At 41.0% G+C, this 12,763-nt stretch overlaps 1 protein-coding gene across 4 annotated transcripts in view; it reads right to left on the bottom strand.

Moving 5' to 3' along the window:
• The window catches only part of drp2 (dystrophin related protein 2), a 104,438-nt gene that overhangs the window by 52,124 nt on the left and 39,551 nt on the right, over positions 1 to 12,763 (bottom strand). For all 4 annotated transcript variants that reach the window (XM_033030423.1, XM_033030421.1, XM_033030420.1 and 1 more), the window contains 3 exons: positions 11,087 to 11,233; positions 10,002 to 10,080; positions 8,219 to 8,279 (listed from right to left, as the gene is read on the bottom strand). In XM_033030423.1, the coding sequence (XP_032886314.1) occupies positions 8,219 to 8,279; positions 10,002 to 10,080; positions 11,087 to 11,233 (287 nt within the window). The remainder of the gene's footprint in view (positions 1 to 8,218; positions 8,280 to 10,001; positions 10,081 to 11,086; positions 11,234 to 12,763) is intronic.

The raw sequence follows: 12,763 nt of genomic DNA, 5'->3' as shown, positions 1-12,763 counted from the left end.
GCCTATTAGAATGTAATGGCGAGCTATCTTTTCAAAATACTGGTGAAGGTGCTTCCACGGGGCCAAACTATAGAGAGTCCCAGAATAGACCCAGTAACAATGAAGGATTGACAATATATTTAGAAGTCTGGATGGTGTGTGACTTGGAGAGCAACCTGCCGGTAATGGCGTTTCTATGTACATGCTCATCTTGTCCTTTCTACAGTAGACGCTGCAGGTTGGGTAGGTGCTGTCGGAGTAGCCTAAGCAAGTAATTGCAGTGCAGTTTGTAGATTTTACACACTCTTGACACTGTGTGTCTGTGCTGGAGAGCATGAATATTTATGGTGGTGAATGCCATGTCAATTAAGCAAGCTATTTTGTCCCAAAGGTTATTGAGATTCTTGAGAATTGTTGGAGTGATATTCACCCAGACAAGTGGAGAGTATTCCATCATCCTGCCTACTTGTGTCTTGTCTGGTATTTATCTGCCCAATCCGTTTTTGAGCTATTTAGTAAGGTTCATGCTAATAGTGCAAGGAATCTTTACATCTTGAGGAAACCAAACATTCTTGTCAATCCACTGCCCTGTATTTCAACTTTAGGTCTATAGTGTGCACCAAGAGTGCCAGCAATAAAATTGATTGTTTTGTAAGTGTCTACTGTGCTACAAATGCGATTAGCACCATACAATACAATTACATTGAGTACTTTGAAAACAACTGCTCAGCTTCATTGTGATCATGTTTAAATGTTAGGGAAGAATGGCAGTGGGGTATGCAAGTTGGTGAAAAGGGAAGAGAATAGAGAATGGAAAAAGGAGTAGATCACGATAAAGGGGAAAATTGAGATAAGAAGAGAAAGAAAATAGATTAAAATGTAAAAATCAAGTTGCTGGAGGAACTTGGAGAGATAGGTACCATCTATGTAGGGAAATGGACAGAGGACATTTCTGTAGTTAATCAGGGATTGTACATATATGGCAATAGTCTTCTGATCTGTATGCAAAAAAAATAATGTCACTGTGCCTTGGTACATGTGATAATAAAGAACCATTGAACATTGCTCAAGATTCCAGCATTTGTATCTCTAAATTAAAATGTAAATTGGTTGAGGGACCAGCAATTTTTAAAATCATCTCATTTCACCAAAAGAAAAAGCAAACGTGATTACAACTTAAAAGGTATGTGAAAATGTAAAATTTCTGAAGAAAGTACTCACTTTTGAACTGCTTTTGATATTAAACACAAAGTAAATGATATACATGTATCACCATAACAATAGAAATGAAAGCACACCATTTATTACAACAGATTTGATTCATATGGTGCCTTCAATGCAAAAAAATATTCCAAGGTATTTCACAACAAAACTATCAAACTATAGGACATTGTGACAGACCAGAGGGATGTGGACTAATACAGCTTGGAACCAAAGTCGTCAGCCCATTTTGTCCATGCTGGCCAAGATGCCCAACTACGCTAGGGTGACAAAGTATTTCATACAGAAGTAGGTTTAATGATTGTCTTAAAGAAAGAATAAGCATTTAACGGGGGGCAGGAAGGTGTGGGGTTGTACAGTATTTCCTGAAAGTGCAGTGTTGCAGCGGGTAGTGCTACTGATTCATAGCTGCAGTGACCCAGTATCAATCCTCACGTCTGCCGCTATTATGTGAAGTTTGCACTTGTGATCTTGGCTCCTTGGGCTTCCTTCCACGTTTCAAAGATATGTTTGTTAGTAGGATAACTGGCTGCCGTAAATTAATCTGTGTGTAGGTTAGTGATTGGAAAATTAATGAGGAGAATTAATGGGGATGTGAGAGAAAGTAAGGTACATAGAAATGGGATTGTTGAGATTGCTTGGAGGACCTGTATCGATTTGACAGATCAACACAATGACTCCTTCTATGTATAAGGGGATATGAGAAATATAAGGCAACTAAGTGGGTTTATAAAACCACACAATGGGGATGAAAGAAAAACAGAGAGAAGGTTGGAATATCATTTTAATTTATGTAACTAGTAGATGAGGATTCACTGAATCTATATTTATGAATGATGTCTGGAAAACCATATTTTACGCAGAATGTGTGGAATGAAATACCATTTAGAATGCTGGAGTTGGAGTCCTTGGAATAGTCAACAAAACCACCTGGCACCATATTGGAGGCAGACAAAAATGCTGGAGGAAATCTGCGGGTGAGGCAGCATCTATGGAGAGAAGGAATAGGCGACGTTTCGGGTCATAGAAACATAGAAAATAGGTGCAGGAGAAGGCCATTCGGCCCTTCGAACCAGCACCGCTATTCATTGTGATCATGGCTGATCGTCCCCAATCAATAACCCGTGCCTGTCTTCTCCCCATATCCCTTGATTCCACTAGCCCCTAGAGCTCTATCTAACACTCTCTTAAATCCATCCAGTGATTTGGCAAGGAATTCCACAAATTCACAACTCTCTGGGCAAAAAAGTTTTTTCTCACCTCAGTCTTAAGTGGCCTCCCCTTTATTCTAAGACTGTGGCCCCTGGTTCTGGACTCACCCAACATTGGGAAAAAGCAAGGACTATCTGAAATTAGAGAAGTCAATGTTCATACCACTGGGGTGCTAACATTGACTTCTCTAATTTCAGATCGTCCTTGCTTTCTCCCTCCTTCCCCTCCCCTTCCCAGCTCTCCCACAAGCCTACGGTCTCCGCCTCTTCCTTTCCTTTCCCCCCCCCTCCCAACACCAGTCTGAAGAAGGGTCTCAAGCCGAAACATCGCCTATTCCTTCTCTCCATAGATGTTGGCTCATCTGCTGAGTTCCTCCAGCATTTTTGTCTACCTTCGATTTTTCCAGCATCAGCAGCTCTTTCTTTAACATGGCACCATATTGGAATCATTTTATGATCTTTATGATATGAATTAAGATAATCTAAATTAGTATTTTCCTAGTTCATTCATGTAAACTTTCTCTGACATTGAAATCCAGGGACCGAATGGAACAGCAAATAAAATATATAGGCCTGAGGATGACGCGCAAGTTTACAACTCCAAAAGGATCGTTTCTGTCATTGTTTCAGACCAAATCAGACAATTCTTAACCTTCGTATCTTATTTGACCTGTGGGTGATCTTTTCGACATTCTCCATTTCTGATCCGGTGCCTGCCTATGTATTTTCTGTTAAAAGCACTTTTTTTCAGTTCTTGTTTTAAAATACTATAATGTCAAATTCTTGCCTCTTTTCTGCACAGGCTCTTAAATTTGAATGTCCCCCTTGTGTCTCAATGATCAGAGTTATCTGTAGTATATAAGGCTCAACGTTAATTTATAATGCATTCTTTGTAACAGATGATGTTTAGTTTTAATCGGATGGATTTAGGATCACATCTATTAATTTAGTTTAGTTTAGTTTTGTTTAGAGATACACATGGAAACAGTTTACTGTTAATTATCCTACAAACATGTACACCTTGGAGTGTGGGTGGAAACTGGAGATCTCGGGGAAAACCCATCCAGGACACGGGGAGAATGTACAAACTTTCTACAGACAGCACACATAGTCAGGATCGAACCCGAGTCTCTGGCGCTGTAAGGCAGCAACTCTACCGCTGAGCCACCATGACACCCCTATTAATACTATATGGCCTCTAGGTTCAGGCTTGGATAAAGGGCTATCTGGATAGGCAAAAGCAACCACCATCATTTCTGAAATCCGCTTCAGGCTCCACATCATCCTCACTAGAATACTTTAGGTTTAGGTTTATTATTTTCACATGTAGCGAGTATATGAAAAGTTTTGCATGCGATCCAAATATATCAGATATCTATATATAATACTAAAATTCTCATCTTGTTTCTATCTATCTGTCTGTCTGTCTGTCTGTCTGTCTGTCTGTCTGTCTGTCTGTCTGTCTGTCTATCTATCTATCTATCTATCTATCTATCTATCTGTCTGTCTGTCTGTCTATCTGTCTATCTGTCTGTCTGTCTGTCTGTCTGTCTGTCTATCTATCTATCTATCTATCTATCTATCTATCTATCTATCTATCTATCTATCTATCTATCTATCTATCTATCTATCTATGTTTGTTTCTTGTCCCATGTGATCTGGGACCTATGCCAAAACGGTACATGGTAGTGCAAACAATTTTGCACCATCTTACTCACCTTTGTCCCGCGGTCGTTCCTATAAAGTTTCGTTAAGATTGATGTTATATTTCACAAGAAATGTTATATTTTTAGACTTCATAAGTCAAGATTTGAGAATAAATTCTTCACTCTGCAGCTATATCTTCAGCTATGACTTCACAATGCTACATTGTTGCAATCTCGGCACACTCAGTCCTGCCAGCCTGCCAGCACTAGAAAGCGCAATTGCAAGCTAGAATGTTTCTATCCCTTTAAAAAAAAACCTGGCAGCATGGAGGGAGGGTGCATTTTAAAAAATATTTTAAAGTCACAGTACAATGAATTTTGAATAAGACGAACTGAGCAGCCCCTGCGCAGTTGGGGGTTATGGGTGAGTGGTGGAACCTTGCTTTGGGGGAACAGGTTGCATTGGGGAAACTTGTGAGTGGTGTGCAATATTGCCTTGGGGAACGGGTTGCGTTCGGGGACCAAGCCTCCCGTGGGGCCAATGGATGAGTGGTGCAATATTGCGTTGTGGGACCTGGCCTCCCGTGTGACAGGGCCCAGTTGGTCTAGTATATAACTCTCATCTGTCTGCGTGCATGCGTGTCCGTCATGACCTGACATGCCAAAATTGTACACGATAGCGCTATAATTTATGGACCACCCTACTCATCATTGTTCTGTGAGTGGGGATGGGAAGTGGAGACGATAGTTGTTTAATGCAGATAGAAGGAGAGGATTGGGGTAAGGAGGGGAGAGGGGTTATGGAAGGAGGGAGGGAGTGACTGAGGGTAGGGGAGGAGAGGAGGAGAATGGAAAGAAGACAGAGGGTGAGGAGGAGGGGGAAGGAGTGCTGGGGATGAGGGGAAATGAGCCACGGCTGTGCAGTTGGGTGAGTGGTGGAATATTGTGTTGGGGGAATGGATTGCGTTGGGGAAATGCGTGAGTGGTGGAATATCGCGTTGGGGAATGGGGCCCAACGGGTCCAACTTGGTCTTGTACCATATAAAGATATGATCAGTTCAATAGATGGTATATTGAACAAAGCTTTGCACTGTACCACAGCCAGCTCTGATCATTGAAACACATAATGGACATATGAAGCATATAATTGTCTTCATTTTCATACAGTTAGAAAAACCATAACACAACTTAAAACCTATTGTAGGAATACAATCGCCATTTGGCTCATTGGTGAGCTCAAGAGGGCATTTGGGAATTAGGTATAGCAATAAATGAAAGCCTTACAAGAGGTGTCAATTTTTTTTTACAAATGAATGAGGCAAATTACCCCATAATTAGGACAGTAAGTTCAAATTTCACTTCACTCAAATAAAATAGTAGTACATTCAAATCTAATTTTTGTTCCCATGTACAATATATGTCAGGATTAAATTTCATGTAATTGATTCACCCACTTAAAATATTTTATCCAAATCATTCTGAAGCTTTGCATTTGACTTCAAATTCACAGACTCTCCTGATTTAGTATCATCTGCAAATAAAAAAAAACATTTTCACCTGTTCCTCAAAGAAAGTCCAAAACTTGACAACTCTTTCAAGAATTCTGTTGAGGCTATCACTTTTTAAATCTGCATTGGCTGAAATTAAATTATTTCTTTTCACCTCAGTATTTAGTAATTGCTTATTAATTAAATATTGCAGTATTCCCAAAGATGTTGAGCCAACTGTCTTTTAATTTCATAGAAGGGAAGACAATAATGCTATTAGAGGTTTCTTCTTTATCCTATTTGAATAAAGACAATTATTGGCTGATTTTTAATGTACTGTGTGCACTAACATCCTCACAATGTCATATAATTCTTCCTAATCTCTTTCAACACCTTGGGTAAATTTCATTTATGTCCAATTACATAATTGCTTTGTGGATTTAAATGGTAAAACAATAACCTCAATCACTTGCTCTGATATCCAGTGCATTGATTTTGATATCATTGGGAAGAAACTAGTCCTTAGGTATTTGTACTAAAACCTATAGTAGACATGTACTTTGTTCTTTGCATTCAAAATTTGGTCCCATTGTTGACATTATGTGAACTATATTTCACGTCTAATTCAAGTAACTGGAGATGAATTGTACCTACAAGCAGTGGCGGACTGGGTCTAAAAATATTGGTTGCCAGGAGACAAAGTGGGCCACTTCATCAGGGGCCCACTTGCCATCGGGCAAGCTGACACCATGGCCAGTCCGACACTGCCTACAAGTCTTTTGTTTGTGTCATTTCATTGTATTTCTGCAATCTTGTTCAATTCTATTGAACATTTTGAACATTCTTGGCTGGAATTGTCAGCACATTTTAAAGGATGAGTTGGAGTAAAAGCTTTTGGGCAATAGCCAGTCCATTTGCCATTCCAGTGCAAGAAAGTTGCATGAAAATGTGCTGGCTGGTATAATTTCCCCAAGGCTGGGGTCAAGGGTTTGGTCTGTGGATGTGAATAGGTGAGAGGGTGTGAGACTTGGTCAAGAGTACAGCAACTGTGTGGATGGGTAAGGATCAGGCCAGTAACTGAGATTGGAGAAGGAAGATTGGCTGGATCCGTTGAGAAAGTTGGAGGATTGTGGAGGCTGGCATCAGAATTATAGCCAGGTGTCGGCAGTTGATGATATTCACAGGTTCACAAGTGATAGGAGTAGAATTAGGCCATTCGGCCCATCGAGTCTGCACCGTCATTCAATCATGGCTGATCTCTGCCACTTAGTTGCATTTTCCTGCCTCTAATGCGGATGGTGTGGTTGGAAAGGGCAGAATAGAGTTGGTAAGGGATGGAGGGAACTTTATTTGAGAATGGAGGTGGACGTGGGTGGAAAGTCAGGACTGGTGGTGTTATATCCAGTGATCAAAGTACATATTGTGTTTTTGATTTTTTGTCTTTGGAGCGAATTCTGTCTTTAATTTGTGTATTGGTGATGTCCTTATTATTTATTTTACTCCGACTATATGTTTTTTCTCTCTTGTTAATTTCTGTAAGGTGTCCTTGAGACTTTGAAAGGCGCCCACAAATAAAATTTATTATTATTATTATTATATTTAACTTTGCTACAGTATTTCCAGATTGACACTTTAGGATTTAGACCATGTTCTCCATGGAGTACCCTATGTGCACCCTATGCTAAGTCATGGGTACTCTTTGAATACAAAAAAGAAGAGATGCATGTGAAATAGTTTAGTTTAATTTAGAGATACAGCATGGCAACAGGACCTTTGGCCCACCAAGTGAGTGCCGACCAACGATCATCCTTACACTAATATGTTGTCCCAGTTTCGCAACCTACGCACTAGGGGCAATTTAAAGAAGCCAATTAACCTACAAATCTGCACATCTTTGGAATGTGGGAGGAAACCGGAGCACCCGGAGAAAACCCACGTGGTCACAACGAGAACGTACAAACTTTGTACAGACAGCACCCATAGTTAGGATTGAATGTGGGTCTCTGGCATTGTAAGGCAGCAGCTCTGTCTTATATATATCCAACAACTGAGCCTCCACAGCCCTTGTACACCTGGTTCTAGACACTCCAGTATCTACTCAATCAAGCTTTGTAAGAATTTAGCATGTATGAATGAGATCCCCAGTAATTCCTCTGACAGCCTAGGTCCATTTTGTATAATCTCTAAAATCAATCCATTCCTAATGCCTAAATACTGTAACTCTTTTTCATATATCTTCATAGTGAAGCTCAGGGCATTTGGTTGTTTTTATTCTCACCTCGAGTTCCCTGTCTAGCATGTCCTTCTGCAGGCGATCACCTCCCAATCTTCTCCAATGGTCTAACCAGCACAAGTAGGGTGAATATGTTTAGTAAATTGTCCTTTTGTAGAAGTTGTTTGATTGTGATTCTATCATGCTTAAACAGGCAAAGATCAAATTGCAAGATTCTTCAATTTCTATACTGTAAATCACAGCAAAGTCCATCTGAATATGCAAACTGATTTTCAAACATCATAGAAATTTAAAAAAAAGCATTCTTCTACTCCAATAATACCCTTAGCACCCACTAATTTACAATCATAGGAGCTCAAGGAAGATGTTGAAAAGGATGTTAATATCAAACACATTTACTACTTGGATATGACGGCAGTGTGCTGTCAAGCATGTGCTTACTTGATGTAGTATGGTACTTTGTTTGGTGAGATGGCCCTCTCCCAGGGAATCTGGACAGAAGCTGAAATTATGAATCAGACAGAGGTTAGGTTAGAAAATGAGAAAAAATACTCACAAATAACTCAATAGCATAAACTATATTTTTCAGTCAAGTATTTGAAAACCCTTGTCTTGAGTCACTAATTTAGAAATCTCAGCACAAAAAAAGTTGACAAATAACTTTGCTTGGCAAAGGTTTTCATGATTCTTGAAAAGCAAATTTCTAAAGTGATTTTTGCCACATCGAATTATCTTTCCGAATATGTTAATAAAATGAAGTTTGCTACTTATTTTGTTACGGAGAAGTAATCCACCCTAAATTTGGAAAGAGCAGAGTGAATGGGCAGTTCTGTGTTTGGTACAGAAAACAAATGAGGAATAATAAATGTAATATGTAATATTCATAGAAACATAGAAAATAGGTGCAGGAGTAGGCCATTCGGCTGGACCGCCATTCAATATGATCATGGCTGATCATCCACCTCAGTATCCTGTACCTGCCCTCTCTCCATACCCCCTGATCCCTTTAGCCACAAGGGCCACATCTAACTCCCTCTTAAATATAGCCAATGAACTGGCCTCAACTACCTACTGTGGCAGGGAGTTCCAAAGATTCACCACTCTCTGTATGAAAAATGTTTTTCTCATCTCGGTCCTAAAGGATTTCCCCTTTATCCTTAAACTGTGACCCCTTGTCCTGGACTTCCCCAACATCGGGAACAATCTTCCTGCATCTAGCCTGTCCAATCCCTTAAGAATTTTGTAAGTTTCTATAAGATCCCCCCTCAATCTTCTAAATTCTAGCGAGTACAAGCCGAGTCTATCCAGTCTTTCTTCATATGAAAGTCCTGACATCCCAGGAATCAGTCTGATGAACCTGCTCTGTACTCCCTCTATGGCAAGAATGTCTTTCCTCAGATTTGGAGACCAAAACTGTACGCAATACTCCAGGTGTGGTCTCACCAAGACCCTGTACAACTGCAGTAGAATCTCCCTGCTCCTATACTCAAATTCGTTTGCTATGAATGCCAACATACCATTCGCTTTCTTCACTGCCTGCTGCACCTGAATGCCTACTTTCAATGACTGGTGTACCATGACACCCAGGTCTCGTTGAATCTCCCCTTTTCCTAATCAGCCACCATTTAGGTAATAGTCTACTTTCCTGTTTTTGCCACCAAAGTGGATAACCTCACATTTATCCACATTATACTGCATCTGTCATGCATTTGTCCACTCACCCAGCCTATCCAAGTCACCTTGCAGCCTCCTAGCATCCTCCTCACAGCTAACACTGCCCCCCAGCTTTGTGTCATCCGCAAACTTGGAGATGTTGCATTCAATTCCCTTGTCCAAATCATTAATCATGATATTATATACATGTGTGTCTTATCTATGCAAAATGCGTCAGAAGGAAGTTAAAGATGATAGACAATGAGTAATTCGTTAGTCAGAACAATGGAATTGTTGAGTGAATGGCAGTGAAGGTACTGTAATTGACACATGAAATGATTTCTATGTGCACATCGCACAAAATAAAATACAAAAATCTAAATAGAAGCCAATTGAGAGATGAGCAACGCAGCGGCACAGTATTTTACATGGAATACAAAATTTGTTCAATCAAGAAAATGTAGATTGCTCAATTGTGGAAAATTAATTTAAAAAGAAATAAAAGAAAAAGAAGATATTCCTTAAGAAAGTAATCTCATTATATTTCTATAATGTATTTGTTTAAACCTACTGGATAAAAAATGTTGGGAACCTGGGCCAAAGTCATGGTGCGCATCTTGAAGCTGCTTAAGGCGTTCTTCTATGGATGTCTGTGGAGTGAAGAGCAATAGCCATCAAAGCCTGATACCTGGATATCACATATAAAAAAGCTACAGGATACCTGATACCTGGATGTCACATATAAAAAGGCTACAGGATAGCAGGAACAAGACTCCATTCTGAATGTTCAACTTTGTGGATATTTTGCTGAAGAAGAAACAAAGGATGGCAATTCTTTCAGTGCAAAGCATTCAAAAGCAATTATCTGCACAATTCTCCTCCCTCCTCATCTTCCCTTTTCACTGTTTTCAGCAATAAAATAGTGGAGTGTTTGATGTTCAGGTATCAAAAGAGCTGATCGATTACCAGCTGCAGAATGGAGGGCTTAATTTGTTTTACATTGTTTAAATGGACAAATAATAGGGATTGAAAGCTCGGCATATTAAGTACATGGGCCGCACTTTGTTTCTGCCCATATACTTAACGTATACTTCACAAGTAGTAGGTAGGAGGAAAAGTTTTTAAGAAGAAATATGGGTAAAACAATTAACAAAGTAACGTGTAGGAAGGAACTGCAGATACTAGAAATCACCAGGGATTTCTAGGAGAATTTATTCTTGCTAGCTCTGCATGGTATTATATAGAACAGTACAGTAAAAAATAGGCCCTACGGCCCACAATGTCTGTGCCTGAACATGATGTCAAGACCAACTCTTATCTGCCTGCATAAGTATAATCCATATTCCTCCATTCCCTGCATATCCTTATGTCTATCCATGAAGATAGACACAAAATTCTGGAGTAACTCAGCGAGTCAGGCATCATCTCTGGAGAAAAGGAATAGGTGACATTTCTGGTTGAGACCCTTTTTCAGACTGAAACATTTTGTGTCAATTAACAAAGTAATGCCCTGGGTCAGTGAGAGATTTCTGCCTTGCAGATTTTATTGTGCAACGCATTCCAGAGGTTTTATTCTCAGTTCATCAGCAAGGGTTTACATGCTCCTGATTCCCCAAATGTGGCTCTGTGTACTTGCTGACAACCAGCAGCTGATACCTGCAAGATCTTCCATCTTGACGTCACTTCCTCTAGACGGTGAGCATTTTCTGTGGAAAGGTGGACATCTGAAATTGCAAGTTGGTGAGCCAGATCATTAGCAATTTTCATGCCATCTTTTACAGCTCCCAGTTCATCTTTGAATACCTTGTGGACCAAGAAAGATGATAAAAAGGATTAACTTGGACGTACAGCAGAAGTGAATGTATTTATTAATAACAGTTCCATACAATTAGTAGGAGGTGGGCAGGGTGCATGACTCTCTTCAGAAAAGACCCAATGCATAACAAATAAAGTTAATTTACTCAGAGTGGAAGAAGTTAGAACTACAGCTATTTCAGCCAATGAAAAGCAGAGATTTCCTCAGAAAACTGCACTGAATGGTTTCATGTATTTTATGTGCATAACATAATCAAATTCACTTCAGAGTAAGTATTGATCACCAGGGATTTCTAGGAGAATTTATTCTTGCTAGCTCTGCATGGTATTATATAGAACAGTACAGTAAAAAATAGGCCCTACGGCCCACAATGTCTGTGCCGGAACATGATGCCAAGACCAACTCTTATCTGCCTGCATAAGTATAATCCATATTCCTCCATTCCCTGCATATCCTTATGTCTATCCAAAAGTCTCTTAAATGCCACTATCATATCTGCCCCAACCATCACCCTCTGTTTTGAGAGGTGGGGGACGATTACCCCCCCATTTTTTGTAATCCAGTTTTTAAAACCCGGTGAAATCTCCGCTTTCCGCAAGACAGTGGGGGTGGGACTGTTAATCGAGGGCGCCGATTGGACGAGAGAGACGTCAGTCAGCAGGCAATGGGGGCGGGACATGATGATTCAGCGCGATGATTGGAGGAGGGAGGTGTCGGTCAGACGCGGAAGTAGGGGGGTGCGACTGAGGATAGAGTGCAGTGATTGGAGGAGGGAGACGTGTCCAGGTGATAGGGTCACAACGGCAGCCCTGGACACAGACCTGCACCTTATCCACAGCCAGGATCGATCCCGGCCAGCTCTCCGGCACTGCAATCGCTGCCAATCCGCCACTGGACCATACCCATCCCCACCCGAGTGCCCCCCCCACCACGCCCGAGGGTGGCCAGAGACATCGGGAGTCAGACGGGCGCGGTGCCCCCAGGCCCACAGCCAGTGCAGAGAAGCAGCGCTAAACCCAGCTCAACTCTGCTTGTCCCGCCAGGTTAACCTACAGCCCTGCCTGGACTTAAGGGAAATATGGCCCAGGCTTACTGCCAGTGCAGAGAAGCAGCGCTAGCTCCACGGCTCTGGACTGGTATTCTGTCAGTCCAGGCAGGACTGTAGGTTAACCCGGCGAGACAAGCAGAGTTGAGCTGCATTTAGCGCTGGATTGAGCTGTAATTGCTGTTCACAGGGCCTACGGCAGAAGCCTTTGAAGCCTCGTGTGTTTGTGTGAGCGTGCGCATGTGCGTGCAGGCCGCCAAGAAATTGTGTCCCCCCCTGTCCCCTCCATATTTTGATAGCGATTTCCGTCACTGATCCTCAGCGTGTTCCTCTGTGTGAAAAACGTGCCCCACACATCTCCTTTAAACTTTGTCCCTTTCACCTTAAAGCTATGCCCTTGAATATTTGATTTTTCCACCCTGGGAAAAAGGTTTTGATGGTCTACTCTATCATAATTTTATATACTTCTATC

This window comes from Amblyraja radiata, chromosome 12 (assembly GCF_010909765.2).
Source record: "Amblyraja radiata isolate CabotCenter1 chromosome 12, sAmbRad1.1.pri, whole genome shotgun sequence".
Taxonomy (NCBI): domain Eukaryota; kingdom Metazoa; phylum Chordata; class Chondrichthyes; order Rajiformes; family Rajidae; genus Amblyraja; species Amblyraja radiata.
The sequence above is the reverse complement of the archived record's forward strand: the minus strand, read 5'-3'. Positions and strand labels throughout refer to the sequence as shown.